This window comes from Zingiber officinale, chromosome 11A, assembly GCF_018446385.1.
Source record: "Zingiber officinale cultivar Zhangliang chromosome 11A, Zo_v1.1, whole genome shotgun sequence".
Taxonomy (NCBI): Eukaryota; Viridiplantae; Streptophyta; class Magnoliopsida; order Zingiberales; family Zingiberaceae; genus Zingiber; species Zingiber officinale.
Window position 1 is genome coordinate 66,740,833 of NC_056006.1, and position 16,946 is coordinate 66,757,778.

At 36.4% G+C, this 16,946-nt stretch overlaps 1 protein-coding gene across 1 annotated transcript in view; it reads left to right on the plus strand.

The window, feature by feature from the left end:
• Window positions 1–12,429, plus strand: part of LOC122031431 (zinc finger MYM-type protein 1-like) — a 45,804-nt gene extending 33,375 nt beyond the window's left edge. The window contains exons 2-3 of the mRNA XM_042590548.1: window positions 10,962–11,416; window positions 11,459–12,429. Coding sequence (XP_042446482.1) covers window positions 10,962–11,416; window positions 11,459–12,429 — 1,426 coding nt within the window. The remainder of the gene's footprint in view (window positions 1–10,961; window positions 11,417–11,458) is intronic.
• Window positions 12,430–16,946: the final 4,517 nt, after the last annotated feature.

Below are 16,946 nucleotides of genomic sequence, written 5' to 3' on the forward strand. Positions count from 1 at the left end.
GAGCTCGTCGTCGTCGTCCTCCGATGAAGATTCGTCCCATGTTGCCTTAAGGACCTTTTTCCTTCTTTGCTTTTTGACCTCCTTCAGGTTAGGGCAGTTGGATTTGATGTGCCCTTTTTGGTTGCACCCGTAGCATGTAACTTCAAACTTCATCTTTGAGTTCTGTGAACCTTCCTTCGTTTTCACTGCCTTCTTTAGATCTCTTTTGTTGAAGCCCTTCGTCTTGTAGAGCTTCTTTACGAGGTTTATCAGCTCGGTTGTAATTTCAATGTCTTCATCGTCTGAGTCTGGTTCATCTTCCGACTCCGGTTCCGTTCTTCGTCGTGATCTCGGTTCCCGTGTTCGACTTGTACCTGCAACCAACGCAATACCTTTCTCGGTTGGCTGTGCATTAGTCTGCTCATGAAGTTCAAACTCACAAAATAATTCATCTAATTTTATTGAAGATAAGTCCTTGGAAACTTTGTAGGCATCTACCATTGATGCCCACAATGTGTTCCTTGGAAATGAGTTTAAAACATACCTTATGACGTCCCGATTCTCTATCTTCTGTCCGATTCCGTGAAGAGAATTGAGGATGTCTTGGATTCTCGCATGTAGAGAACTTGCCGTCTCGCCTTCCTGCATCTTTAGATTATATAATTTATTAAGTAAAAGATCTCTTTTACTTACCTTGGTGTCGTTAGTGCCTTCGTGGAGTTCGACTAGCTTTTCCCAGAGCTCCTTTGCGGAAGAGAACGGGCCGACCCTGTTGAGTTCTTCTTTGGTAAGGCCGCACTGGAGGGTGCAGGTAGCTTTGGCGTCGGCTTCCACCTTTTTGATTAGAGAGGCGTCCCACTTCTCGCAGGGGGTTGGTTTGCCGTCGTCATCGGAAGGTAGCTGAAGTCCCGTCTTAATGATCATCCATGTTTCAAACTGAATCTTCAGATACGTCTCCATTCTTCCCTTCCAATAACCGAAATCATCTCCGGAGAATAGTGGGGGACGAACAGTACTGAACCCCTCTTGTTGAGCCATTTGTAATATGCAACAAAAACAACAAAAATATATGTTCCAAGACTACGTCTTGGATTAGTAGTGCGGGAATAAAGAATAGTAGTAATAACGAGCTCGAGTGGTGTTGCACCAACTTCGGGCAAAAGCCGATTCGATAAAAGAATTAGAATAAAGCTTTAAGGCTAAATTCTAATTGACTCCGAAAAATATAAAATCGAAAGAAAAATTTGTTTTGAAAGGTGGTTGCACCAATTCAAAACGACCCCGCTCTGATACCAATTGTTGGATCGAATAGCATTCGTGGCTATTTCTTTCGATTCGTAAAACAAACGAGTAAAAGCGCAGCGGAATAAAGAAATAACAAACACAGAGAGACAGGAAGATTTACTTCGTTCGGAGCCTAAAGCGACTCCTACTCGAAGGCCCGCGATCCTTGATCGCTTTCCGTGGGCAACAACTATAAGCACGATAAAACTATTACAGATTAACTACAATTTAAAGCAGTAAACAGATTATACCGACAACAAAAGACTAAATCGAAGCTCCGGGTTGTCGGGGTCTGGATCGAGTCGTTAGCAGCTTGTCGCAGGGAGATTACTTAGATTGTCGTTGTACTTGGTGCTGCACCTCGACCCTTCTTTTATATGAGGTTCCGGGCGCCTGGATCCCTTCCGGGCGCCTGGAGTGTGACGTGGCCAACCAACCAGGATGCTCCACGTGTCAACTTCGCGCAGGGGATAAACTTTGGTCCCGGGCGCCCGGACAGCCTTTTTCCAGCAGGTTCCTCACCTGCAAACAAAGGTTAGTCCGAGCAAAATCCCCTGCAAGACAGTGTTAGAATAAGACAAAACATCGTAAAGAAGAATTGACAGTCTTCGGACTGTCCGAGTCTGACTTCGGATTTCCAACCGGAAATCCTAGGTCGACCCGACGCCTACTGTTCGCTCTTTTCAAGACTCGATGCTTGACTTCTCTGGACATCCGCTTCCCGGCTAGTCCAGACTTTCACCTGGTTCGCGACACCAGGACTTTCCACCTAGGGTTACCACCCCCTAGGACTTTTGCCTGAAGCCATCGACCTGCCAAGACTTTCCGCATAGGGTTACCACCCCCTATGACCTAGGGTTACCACCCCCTAGGGTTTTTCCCTTTGCCTAACCGCAGCTAGGACTTTCCTGAAATACTCATTCAACCATGTTAGATTACAACAACCCTTAACTTTGAATCTTTTGCCATTATCAAAACTCAGGTTCGATCGTCGGATGCTTCCCGCACCAACACATACCTTATAAAAAGTTCATCCTCGAACTTAGAATAGTTCTGGATATTTCTATCTCATACTATCCTCACGCTCCCAAGTGACTTCCTCGTGCTTCTAGTTCTGCCAAATGACCTTCACTAGTGGTACTTCTTTATTCCTTAGTCTCTTAACTTATCTGTCCACTATCTGTGTAGGTCTGCTCTCATAGCTAAGATCCTCCTGAATCTGCACTGACTGAGGCTCAATCACTTGGCTAGGGTCATGGAGACACTTCTTTAGCATGGAGACATGAAATACATTATGTATTGCTGACATGTCTTGTGGTAAGTCCAGCTTGTAAGCTACTTTCCCAATCCTCTCTATGATCAGGTAAGGTCCTACGTAGCGAGGACTTAATTTGCCCTTCTTGCCAAATCTCATCACTCCCTTCATCGGAGCAACCTTGAGAAAAACTGAATCCCCTACTTGGAATTCCAGTGCCTACGGCGTGTGTCATCATAACTCTTCTGTCTACTCTGGGCAGTCTCAATTCTCTGTCTAATTTTCTGGATAGCCTGAGTGGTCTCATCTATCATCTCTATCTGGATGTCCAGCTCTACTTCCATTTCTTTTCTCTCACTTGCTTCTTGCCAGCAAATAGGTGAACTGCACTTCCTCCCATACAACGCCTCATATGGTGCCATCTTGATGGTGGCCTGATAGCTGTTGTTGTAGGCAAATTCAGCTAAGCACAGATACTTGCACCAACTTTCCTTGAAATCCAGTGCACCAGCCCTGAGCATATCTTCTAAGATCTGATTTACTCACTCTGTTTGTCCATCAGTCTGAGGATAGAAGGCTTTAGTGCAGTCTGAACACACTCCCAAAAGTGAGAGGTGAAGCGCCCATCTCTATCAGAAACAATAGATTTAGGAACTCCATGAAATCTGATCACTTCCTTGACGTACAGTTGTGCTAACTGCTCTATAGAATAGGACACCTTGATGGCTAGGAAATGGGCAGACTTGGTTAATCTGTCCACTATTACCCATATTGCATCATATCCATTTGTAGTTCTTGGAAGACCTGAAGTCCATGGATATGTCTTCCCACTTCCACTCTGGTATCGGAAGAGGTTGTAACATTCCTCCCAGTCTCTGATGTTCTGCTTTGACTCTCTAACATGTCAGGTAGGTACTGACATATTTTGCAACATCTCTTTTGAGTCCAGACCACCAGAATCTCTGTTTCACATCCTGATACATCTTGGTGGAACCAAGATGCATGGAGTAAGGTGTACTATGAGCTTCTTCTAAAATTTTCTTTCTAAACTCTTCATCATTGGGGACACAAAGGTGGTTCTCCTGATAGAGGATTCCACTATCTGATACTCGAAACTCTGAATTTCCTTCTTCTTGTATCCCTTGCTTGATCTTTTGGATATCTGGATCTTCACTTTGCTTTCTCTGTATATCCTCAAGCAGGGTTGACTCTAAGGTCAATGTAAAAATTTGCCCATAAATAATTTCAACTCCAAAGTCTAACAACTCTTTCTGCAGTGGCAGGACTAATGATGACAAGGATATCAGGAATGCACTGGACTTTCTGCTTAGTGCATCTGCCACTTTGTTAGCTTTACCTGGGTGGTAGAGGATTTCACAGTCATAGTCTTTGACCAACTCCAGCCACCTACGTTGTCTCATGTTTAAATCTTTCTGGGTGAAAAATACTTTAAACTCTGATGGTCTGTGAAGATTCTGCACTGGACTCCATACAAGTAATGTCGCCAGAGTTTCAGTGCAAAGATCACAGCTGCCAGCTCAAGATCATGAGTGGGGTAGTTCTTCTCGTAGTCTTTGAGTTGTCTGGAAGCATAAGCTATGACTTTTCCTTCTTGCATGAGTACAGCTCCTAAGCCCATCTTGGAAGCATCACTGTAGATGTCAAAACTCCTGTCACTTTCTGGAACTGTCAGGATAGGAGCGTTGGTCAATCTCTTCTTCAACGCTTGGAAACTTTGCTCACATTTGTCTGACCATTCAAACTTCTTATTCTTCCTGGTTAAGGCCGTTAGTGGAGAAGCTATCCTGGAAAAGTCCTCCACGAATTTTCTGTAGTACCCAGCTAAACCAAGGAAGCTTCTGATCTCCTTGGCATTCTTGGGTCTCTTCCAGTTGTTGACCGCTTTTATTTTGGTTGGATCTACTTGAATACCTTCTTTAGAAATTATGTGACATAGAAATGCCACCTGATCTAACCAGAACTCGCACTTTGAGAATTTAGCATACAGCTGCTTTTGCTGAAGGGTATGCAACACTATTCTCAAGTGTGTGTCATGCTCCTCTGAGGTTCTGGAATAGACTAGAATGTCGTCGATGAACACGATGACAAATTTGTCAAGGTATTCTCTGAACACTCTGTTCATCAATTCCATAAAAACTGCAGGTGAATTAGTCATACCAAAAGGCATGACTACGAACTTATAGTGTCCGTATTTGGTCCTGAAAGTTGTTCTGGGTATGTCACTTTCCTTTACTTTCAACTGATGGTACCCAGAGCGTAGGTCTATCTTGGAGAACACTGTTGCCCCTCTCAATTGATCAAATAAGTCGTCGATTCTGGGCAGTGGATACTTGTTCTTGATGGTCACTTGATTCAGAGCCCTATATTCTATGCACATCCGCATAGATCCGTCCTTCTTCTTGATAAACAACACAGGAGCTCCCCAAGGTGAGTGACTAGGGCGGATGAAGCCTTTGTCAAGTAGCTCCTGAAGTTGCTCTTGTAACTCTTTCAGCTCTGCTGGAGACATGCGATATGAAGCTTTTAAAATTGGACCTGTACCAGGAACCAATACAATCTCAAACTCCATTTCTCTATTGGGAGGCAGTCCAGGTAGCTCTTCTGAAAATACTTCTGGATACTCGCATACTACCCGAACATCCTCCTGCTTAAGTACTAAGAAAACCAGCACACCCTTTAGCTAACATCTGGTGAGCTGCTAGAGAAGAGAGAAGTTTCTGGGTCTTCTTCCTTGGCACTCCCGTGAATTCAAAAGGTGGTTCACCCTCTGGACTGAAGATTACTTTCCTTCTACGGCAGTCTACTAAAGCACTATACTTGTTGAGGAAATCCATACCCAAAATGATATCGAAATCTTGCATGGCGAGGACTACTAGGCTAACATATAGTTCTCGGTCTGTAATTATGACCGGTACAGCTCGAAGCCACTGATTGGACTCCATGACTTCCCCAGAAGGTAGGGTCGTCAAGAACTTGGAGTTCATACTCTCTGTAGGCACCTGTAATTTACTGGCAAAGGGTACTGATATCAAATAGTACAGTAGCTAAATATTGAAAAATAACCACTTGACCTGTTACAACCGTGGAGGCACTAGCAGCTTCCTATGTGGTGAGGGAGAATACTCTGGCACTATCAAAGGCTGGAACTGGTGGAGCTTCCAACCTTCCCTGACTGATATAGGGTCCCTCTAATGATGCTTCCATGTGATATAACTGTGCAGGCTTGCCTCCATATTGCACTGGCTGTGGCTGAGGTGCTTTGAGCTTGTTAGAACATTCTTTAGTCATGTATCCTTCCTGACCACAGGAATAACATCCAGTCTTACCCAAAAGACAGGCTCCTGGATGTGTTCTCCCACATTTGGGACAGGGAGGGAACTTGGTCTTCTTGTTTGCTGGTCCTCCCTTCTAGTTATTTCCTGAGTTCCACTGCTTTCTTTTACTACCCTTGCCTTTCCAGTTCTTGACTTGATTTTTCGGCTCCCCATTGTCTTGTCCTCTATCTTCAAGCTTGTGATGTGCTCGTTGTGCTTTGATGTCATTGAGTGGTCTGTAGATTAATTGCCCACCGATCAACTCTTCACCCTGGGTCGTGAGCTCCACCTCACATCATTGATGCTATCTGTGGTCTCAGCATTCTGAGCATTAGTCTGACTCGCTCCTTCTCTGTACTTACCAGCTCTGGGCAGAGACGAGCTAGTCTGTTGAACTTCTTGGTTGCTTCTTCCACTGACAGGTCACCTTGTTTGAACTCTATAAATTCCTCATAGTGCTTGTTAGTGATCTGTAGGTGGAAGAACTCTTCATAAAACTCTGACTGAAAATTAGCCCAGCTCATCTGATTGGCTGCCCTCTTGGTCTTTATCCTCTCCCACCACATACGAGCATCTCTTGACATGCAGAAAGAGGCGCACTTGACCTTCTCGACTTCTAGCCAGTCAAGAAGCTCCAGTGTGCTCTCCAGTGTTTTGAACCAAGCCTGGGCATCCCAGGGGGCTCAGTCGTGCCTGAGAAGCTCTCTGGTTTCAATTTCAGCCACTGTATGAGGTAAGCTTCTTGTCTCTGAGGTACTGTGACGACTCTCTGGGCAGCTGGTGGAACCTCAGTTATCACTGGAGTCTCCGCAGTGGCAGCTGGGGGAGGGGGAGGAACTGATTGCTGATTTGCCATCAGATTGGCAATTACTTGCTGCTGCTCTACTACTTATTTCTGGAGTTGGGCAACAACTTCAGAGAGATTGGGCTCAGTTGAGCCTGGGCCTTTGTTCTCCTGATCCTAGTCCTCGGTACGAGCGGTACGGGGACACCCTCTTCTTGCCATCTAATTATGCAAAGAAAAAGGCTTGATATCTTCTCCATCCTTTCTAAACAAACATATGTATGAATAAAGAAAACAAAACTTCTATCTTACTAAAGCGCATACATATAAGCAATTACTCTCTACTGCAAATAATAAAGAAAGCATAAAAGGAAAAACTTAAATACTTTCTTACTTGAAGACGGCAATGTTGATGCTGATGTGTGTGTGATGCTGGAGAATGGGAACTGCTCTGATACCAACTGTAACGACCACCCTTCTTATCTATACTACTACTCTCTAAGGGTGACCGTTACTTATCTATTACTCTACTTACTAGTGTTACTTATGCTATTATTACCAACACTTAAATTTATCACGGCCCCAGAGAAGTTCCTACCGAAAAATTTCGGCAGAGTCTCCCCTGTACCGGTGACAATAATCATCAATACATGCAAAATAAACCATCAGCCACATGCGGCTGGTATATATATTTCACAACCACGCAGTAATAAGACACAACAACTTAAAAAAACTATTCTAGCAATAGCAAATGAATAAAGCTCCAACAGTGGGAAACAACTAAACTAACAATGCGGAATAGACTCAATTAGCAACATAAGAAAAAGGAAACAACTCTTTAACAATCTCAACTTCTCTAATAACATTAAAGAAGGACTCTAAACAACTTCTTAGCCAAGTCCCGAGGCTTCCATAGTTCAACATCACACACATCCATCACGCATCCTCCTTGTCGCCTTCCTCTTTATACTTTAGCTTTTCCTTTATCTGCAGTAGGAGGAAAATAAATCTATAAGCGAAATGCTTAGTAAAACTACTCACGCTCATCTAATAGCAAAGCACTAAATGCATACTCATGATATACAAAGAATTAAAACTAAATCGCATATACAGAAATAAAACTAATCATGCTCAATAAACTCATAAGGAAGCAAATGAAAACTAATACTGTTTGCTTAGAATTATAAGAGCTAGACTTTGCTAGTTCTAAATATAGGTGATACTTGTTTTATTTACTTATAGCCTTATACTTGAAATTAATATTTAACTTTCTTCTTCTCTTTCTTGGGCCCAGGCTTAGTACCAAATGTGCGCTCTCTAATAGAGACTGAGGTAGCGAGCCTCCAGTCCTATGAGGGTAAAGACCTTGGTCTTACCAGGGCCAAGACCTTGGAATTGGTCACCTGGATTTGTTTAACGACAACCTTGGAAGTCGGGTACTAACCTCTTACTTTAAATTACTTGTTATCTTTTCTAACTAGACCTTGGTCTTTTCTCTACTCATAACTTCTCATAATCTCCTAATAGAGCTTACTAGAACACTGTAAGTATATCTAATAAGTAGAGGATTGCCACTAACTGAGCATGCTATAAAAATAAAGCAAAGCCAATCAAACTACAAGATAAGCTTAATAGTTGTTCATGTTCAAGAAAACCAAGAAACTAACACTACATACTTTAAATAAAGGTTGTTCTTGCCTTTTTGAGTAGCAAGGAAAATGCTAAACCCATTCTAACTAAATAAAGGGTTGTTCTTGCCCTTTGAGTAGCAACGAAAATGCTATTCATGCTTACGGTAGTACAGGAAGATTACAAAACTGCAAGGAGCTAAATACTGGGATACTAGATAAAGTAGCAAAATAAACAAATCCCAAATCCTTATAATATGGTTGTTCATGCTAGCTAGATCAAGGCTGTTCATGCTAACCATACTCTAAACCAGAAGGTTTCAAAGGTTTCACTTTTATTAGATAGAAATTTTACCCAAGTATATTTAGAGTAGTCATTAGAGTATCCATTCAAAGATTTTATTCCATGAGAATCAAATAAATGTAAATGTATTAATTCAATTATTCTATTTGTTCTATTTTGATTTGTAAGTTTATGAGTCGTTTTAATTTGTTTTCCGTGTTGACAAGAATTACAAAATTTATTTATAGGATTCCCTAATTTTGGCAAACCTTTTACTAACCCATGTTTGCTTAATTTTAATAAATTTCTAAAGTGAGTATGAGCTAATCTCCTATGTCATAACCAAGCAGGCCCGGACCTTTAATAAAAGTTGTGAGGCAAGTGCCTCGGGCCCCCAAATTTCAGGGGCACCAAAATTTTTTTAAAAAAATAAATATATATAATATATATATATCTCGAGGAATATGATATCATGCGCGACGTGCACAGTGCGCCACTGTGCACGTCGCGCAGGATATAAGCTTTAATTCTTTTTCTTTTTAATTATTTTTTAAAATTTTGAATTAAAAAAATAATTAAAATATTTTTTTAAGATTTTATTTTAGGGTTGAGGCTTTTCTATTGGATTATAATTTGTAAGCTATTTTTATTTTTAAGATTTTAATTCTAGGGTTCAGACTTTCCAATTGAGTTATAGTATTTTGTAAAAAAAAATTAAAAAAAAATAAATTTAAGTATTTACGGAGTATTGTAATGTGTTTAGGGGATGTATTCATGGCTTAGGGATATATAAAAGAAAATATTGTTTTTTTTAAAATTAAAAATCTAAAAAAAATAATAGATTTTGTCTGTTATTATTTTTTAAAAAAAATTGAATTAAAAAAATTAATTAAAATATTCTTTTAAAATTTTATTTTAGTATTGATGTTTCCCAATTGGGTTATAATTTTTAAGCTGTTTTTTTAAAAGATTTTATCTCTAGGGTTTAGACTTTCTAGTTGGATTATAGTATTTAGTAAAAAGAAAAATTGAAAATGAAATAAATTTAAATATTTATGGAGTATTGTAACATGTTTAGGGGATATATTTATGTATTATGGATTTATCTAAAGAAGTATTAATTTTTTTAATTCAAATTAAAAAAAATAATTAAAAAAATCTGATATGCGCAGCATATATATACGAATTTTAAAAAAAAAACGCTCTATTGTTGTTTTAATTTAATTTTATTTTTCCTTGCCGGCTTGCCCTAAACGTTGTTGCTTCTCCTCTCCGCATATCAGTTCACCCTTGGCCAAACGGCAGAAGTGCTGCAAGCCGCCTCCGTCGTTTTGCCATCAGCGACTCAACGACGGCTGATTCATCTTCCGCTCACCTTGACGGCTTGTCCTCCCCCGCAGTTTGCGCCAATCAAATTTAAAGATTCCAGTGGTGCGATCTGAGTTGCAGTTACTTAATCGCTCGCACTGTTCTTGATCATCTCTTCTCCTGCTTCTTAAGATCGGTGAGTTGTGTGACTTGTGTCCTTGCTGAATCTTGTACTATGCTTGGAAGTAAATTTCTCAAAGCCCTAAAATTTTTCGTTTTGTTCATTTCAAGGTTTCTTTTTAATTTTCCTTTTTGGTGCTGCTATTAGAAAAGGAAGACAGGCTGCTGGCTGCCAAAAAGTAAGAAAAATGGCAAATATAAATACTATTCATGAATGATTTGATTTGCAAGTTATTTGATGAAAATTACTATCTTCATGACTTAAATTAACAATTTTCATAATCAATATATAGGCATTGAACTTTCAACTTTCAGTGGCATCTTGCTTGTTTTTCTACGTTTCCAACTTAACATATAACAATATATGTGAAATCTTGCATCTCGACTCTAGTGGTTCTGATACATTGTGCATCCAGTTTTTCTCTTCAATGTCTCTTTTACCATAACTTTTATAAATTAGGGCTTGAGATTAGAGAGTATGTGCAGATTTTAAAGACAATGGAAGGGAAAGAGGAAGATACAATAGTATGTTCTATTTATGTTCTCTTGAGATGACACTTTACTTCTCTAGTTCTCTGAATCTACTATCAATTCTTCTTTTTATTTTGCTTCTTTACTGGTTGAATGGGGGTGCTCGAAGAATATGATTAGTCCACCATAGTTTTTAATATTAGATAAAAATTTGAGTATGATTTAGCAGGATGATATTTACACATATTATGATTTGGTGAATTTTTTATACATTTAAATGTTGAAACTATTTTAATCTATGAACTATTGTTGCAGATTAATATTTAGGCTTTTAGCAAACATGTTTCCTATAAGAAAACAATTGTCTGGAGCAAAAAAAAAGGAAGAAAAAACAAAAGGAAGAAGCTTTAATTCAAAGCCAAGTAGGAAGTCTTAATAAGTACTTCACTAACAGCCAAAAAGTAGAGCAAACAGAAGTAGCTGAACAACTGAATCAGGATGACACTGATAATAAGTTGAATGATCAGAAACATAGTGAATTGAATGAACTTCAAAATGAATACCAAAAACAATATGGAAATGATAAAGTTGAAGTCAATATGCCTGAAAATAACAGTGATGAAGATATAAATCAAGAGATCGTGTTCCCTTTAAATGTTGATGATCTAGGAAATTGGGACAAAATGCAAAATATTAGGGATTTTCTAGTTGAAAGAGGTCCTAGAAAAGATGATGATATTTTGTTTCCTCTTGATAACACCGGCAGACACTTCAATCCATCACAGATCTTTTGTTTCTGTTGCAAACTATTCAAGACTCAAAGAACCACAATGAAACTTGGTCATCTAGCTGACGAAGGATACAAAGATTGGAAGAATATCAGTCGATGTCTCAGTCTTCATGAAACTAGTAAAGATCATATTGATTGCATGACTAGTTGAATTGAATTAGAAAGAAGACTTCGAAAGAAAAAGACAGTTGATGAAAATATACAAGTAGCAATTAACAAGGAGAGAGAACATTGGAAACAAGTATTGAAGAGAATAATTGCAGTTGTGCAAAGAATTACGAAGAATAACTTGCCACTTCGGGGAGATAATGAGAAGCTTTATGTTGAGAATAATGGAATCTTTTTGCAGCTAATTAAAATGATTGCTGAATTTGATCCAATAATGGAGGAGCACCTTCGGTGTGTTCAAGAAAGACAGATTCATTACACTTATCTTGGACCCAAAATCCAAAATGAATTGATACAGATGTTGGCGGCTGAAGTAAGAAGTTCAATTGTTGCAAAAATTAAACATGCAAAGTATTTCACTGTCATACTTGATTGCACTCTAGATGCAAGTCACGAGGAGCAGATGTCACTTGTAATTAGATGTGTGGATGATTCAGAAAATGCAATAGCGGTTGAAGAATTTTGGATTGGATTTTTGAAAGTTAATGAAACTTCAGGACTTGGGCTTTTTACAGAGCTTAAAAATATTTTGAACAATCTCAAACTTGACATTGATAATATAAGAGGTCAAGGATATGACAATGGATCTAATATGAAAGGAAAACATAAGGGTGTACAGAGTAGATTACTTGAAATTAATCCTAGAGCTTTCTACACTCCATGTGGATGTCACAATCTTAATCTCACATTATGTGATATGGTGAAATGTTGTCCTAAAGCAATGTCCTTTTTCGGTGTAATACAACGCATATATTCATTATTTTCTTCTTCTACCAAGTGGTGGCAAATCTTCAAAGATCATGTGCAAGGTCTTACAGTCAAGCCACTATCACAGACACGATGGGAAAGCCATGTTGACAGTGTGAAGCCCATAAAAGATCAAACTTCGAAAATACGAGATGCTTTAATTGATTTGGCAAACATTTCTGATGACTCAAAAATAAAGAGTGAAGCTGAGGGTTAGGCATCATTTGAACTTGAGAATTTTGAGTTTGTGTTTGGAATGGTAATTTGGTATAAGTTGTTATATGAGATTAACATTGTTAGTAAGTTTCTCCAAGCAGAAAATATGGATATTGATATTGCTATTAGACAATTAAAAGGACTTATTTCTTCTCTCCAAGAGTTTAGAGAATCTGGATTTGATCAAGCATTAATTTAAGCTGAACATATTGCAAGTGAAATGGGAATTGAACCTATTTTTCGAGAAAAACGCATCATCCGAAGAAAGAGACAATTTAATGAGATCAATAGTGAAGAGGTAACCCAGTCTCCTAAAGAATCTTTTCGAGTTAATTACTTCTTATTTATAATTGATCAAGCTCTTTCTTCACTTCAAACTCGGTTTGAACAATTTCAAAAATATGAAGAAACATTTGGATTTTTATTTAGTTTGGAGAGATTGAAGTATATTAATGATGATAGTCTCTTACACTCATGTGTCAATCTTCAAGAGTCTTTAACACATGATGGACACTCTGATGTTGATGGATCAGATTTATATTTAGAACTAAAGTTGTTAAGACACTCATTACCAAGAGAATCAAAAAGAGCGATTGATGTGCTGAATTATTTGAAGAAAATGGATAGTTGTTATCCAAATGCTTATATTGCTTATCGAATTTTACTGACTATACCAGTTAGATCTTCGAAAGGAGTTTTTCCAAGTTGAAATTGATCAAAACTTATCTCTGATCAACTATGTCGCAAGAAAGACTAAATGGCTTGGCTATGTTATCTATCGAGAAAAAAGTGGTTGAGAAAGTTGATTATGCTAACTTAATCAATACTTTTGCTTCTAAAACTGCGAGGCGAGCAATATTCAAGTGACATATATTGGTCCGGAAGATGAATTTTATATTTTGTTTGGATCATTTTGATTATATTAAGATTTGCTTATGACATATTGTTTTGGATGATATTTTTTTATTTTTTATTTCTAGAATTAAAAATATTGTTATATTTACATTGATTGGAAATATATGAATGTCAAACTTTGAGGGCACCATTTTTTTGTGCTCGCCTCAGGCCCCAAAATCACAGGTCCGGCACTGTAACCAAGTTTCATCATTATTTGTTAGAAAACATTTGGAAATTGTTTTAGGTAGATGAATAAAGTATATATTTTTATCTCTAAAACCTTTTAGTAATATATTAGTTGAGTCATTATAACTTATTAAGCATTCAGAAGCTAAAACTTTAACTTTAAATCCTGAATCACAAAGTTGACTTATACTAAGCAAATTATAATTAAAATGTTCAACAAGAAAAAACCTTTTTAATTGAAATGTTGGACTGTAATTGAATTTCACCTGTACCAATTACCTTTAGCTTGTCATTGTTTCCAAAGGCAACTGACCCTAAGTTTTTTAATTCAATGTTGATAAATTTGTGTTGATCCCCAGTCATGTGTCAGGAACACCCGCTATCCAAGATCCATTTATCCAGACCTTTGGAATCCTACAAAATGTAAGATGAAACCAAAGTGTGGTTAAAGGATTAAGTGAGTAAGTTGTTCTGAACTTTAGTTGATTGACATGCATTTAATATTTATTATTTAATGTTCGAATCAAGTAAGTGATTAGGTTTTAAATAGGTTTTTAATTAATATTTTAATAAGTTTAAAATAATTTTAATAAGTTTTAAAATAATTTTTAATAAGTTTTAAAATAAGTTTTAATAAGATTTAAAATAATTTTTAATAAGTTTAAAATAATTTTTTAAAAAATTTTAAAATAATTTTTTAAAAAATTTTAAAATAATTTTTAATAGGTTTTTAATAAGTTTTAAATAATTTTTAATAAGTTTTAAATAATTTTTAATAAGTTTAAAATAATATTTTAAAAAGTTTTAAAATAATTTTTAATAGGTTTTTAATAAGTTTAAAATAATTTTTAATAAGTTTAAAATAATTTTTAATAAGTCTAAAATATTTTTAAAAAATTTTAAAATAATTTTTAATAGTTTTTTAATAAGTTTAAAATAATTTTAAATAAGTTTAAAATAATTTTTAATAAGTTTAAAATAATTTTTAATAAGTTTTAAAATAATTTTTTTTAAAGTTTTAAAATAATTTTTAACAAGATTTAAAATAATTTTTAAAAAGTTTTAAAATAATTTTTAAACAGTTTTTAATAAGTTTAAAGTAATTTTTAATAAGTTTAAAATAAGTTTTAAAATAATTTTTAAAAAGTTTTAAAATAATTTTTAAAAAGTTTTAAAATAAGTTTTAATAAGTTTAAAAATAATTTTTAAAAAGTTTTAAAATAAGTTTTAAAAAGTTTTAAAATAATTTTTAAAAAGTTTTAAAATAATTTTTAAAAAGTTTTTAATAAGTTTAAAATAATTTTTAATAAGTTTAAAATAAGTTTTAATAAGTTTAAAATGAGTTTTAATTAGTTTTAAAATAATTTTTAAATTTTTTTTAATAATTTAATTTAATTAGGTTTGATAATTAATTTTGAATTAAAGTTTGAATTAAATTAAAGTTTGAATTAGGTTTGATATAATTAAAGTTTGAATTAGGTTTGATACTTAATTTTGAATTAAAGTTTGAATTAATTTTGAATTAGGTTTGATATAATTAAAGTTTGAATTAGGTTTGAATTAGGTTTGATAAAAAAATTTGAATTAAAGTTTGAATTAGGTTTGATATAATTAAAGTTTGAATTAGGTTTGATAATTAATTTTGAATTAAAGTTTTGACTTAATTATTCGAGAAAGATTATTAAACCCATATTAGATTCAAACTTAGCTTTGGGGTAATCAAGCAGGCTTCCTAAGGATAAGCTTTCAGTTCAGTGGCGAGGCATATGACCTACTTGGATATCATTAGACTACTTGCTGAAGGCTTTCCAAACTGTTCCCACCCAAAAATCTTAATACTAAATTTTGGTCTAACTAGCCCATGTTTGACTGGAGTAGCTTCGATCAGATCCACTAAGAGTGCACCAGGTAAAATTCCATATTCAGCCTAGACATGCCTTTGACAAAGATTCCTTGATGTACTATCATCCCAATCCATTCCGATGCTATGTTATAGGGTTTGGTAAACCTTTTTCATCGAACCGTTCTAAGCAGAAATAAACCTAGTCCTAAGTATTGAGTTTGGTTAATCAAGTTGGTTGTATTATTTTTCTACTTGCTCCCCCTGAGTCATAGCTTAGATAAGGTCTATCTAAGTAATGGATTTGACTCTTAGGGACCAAGTATAGATTTGGTTCAATTTGTTTGATTAAAATTTTTGTTTGAACCCATGCTTGGACTTGCCTTCTAGTATTTTGACTAATTAATGATAAGTATGATTTGTTTGTTTGTTTGGATTTGTAACCGAGTCCTGATTTGTTGTACACGGCTCGTTGCGATCCAAGTACCATATTTAGACACTTGGATCCCATTTTGAACCTTTCCAACATTTTCTTGAGTCGCTCGACTTGACCTTTCAAATCGGAATTTTCTTCCTCAAGTTTTTCAACTTGAGTTGAAGTTCTGACTTGAACTCAGTTAGTCAAGTCACTCAAGTTAACTTGTTGCTTAAGGTGGTCTATTTCCTTAAGTAACAAGTTATTTTTTTTTTCATATTTCGATAATTTTTTAAACAAACATTTAACTACTTTAAGTAAATTAGACTTGGAATAAATTGTTACCATATTTGGATCTTCTAATCCGTTGCTTTCGTCGGACTCGATGTCGATCTCGGATTCATACTCTTCGTCGGACTCAGACCCGGAATCTTCATTTCTTACCATAAATGCAAGATGGCTCCAGTGCTTTGTTTGCTCCACGTCGGATTCATCGGAAGAAGTTTCGTCCCATGTCGCTTGAAGAGCCTTCTTTCGTCTTGTTGATTTGGGTCTTTCTTCTTTACGATTTGGGCATTCATTTTTGAAATGTCCCTTCTTGTTGCATCCATAACAGATCACTTCTGATTTGTTTTGGATCTGGTTCGGTGGGATCTTCTTGGTGCTTCTTCTAAATGTCTTCTTAGTCAACAACCTTCGGACCATGTTGACTAATTCTTCTTCGTTCGTTGAGTCCGAGTCTGGTTTGCTTTTTGACTCGATCTTCATTTTTGATTTTGTTTCCTTGCTTGAACCTGTATACAACGCTACACCTTTCTTGACATGGCTTGTGTTAGACTATTCGTGTAATTCCAATTCACAAAATAACTCATCTAACTTAAGAATTGAAAGATCTTTGGAAACTTTGTAGGCATCTACAATCGATGCCCACAAAGCATTCCTCGGAAAGACGTTCAGAGCATACCTTATAGTGTCACGGTTTTCTAGGTTGTGTCCGATTAGGTGGAGGCGGTTAAGTATATCCTTCAGACGAGCGTGTAGTTGCGAGGTCGTCTCTCCAGGAAATATTTTTATATTAAATAAATTGTTTAAAAGCAAATCCCTTTTGTTTACCTTCGAGTCGTCGGTGCCTTCGTGTAGTTTGACTAGTGAGACCCACAATTCTTTGGCGTTGTCGTAG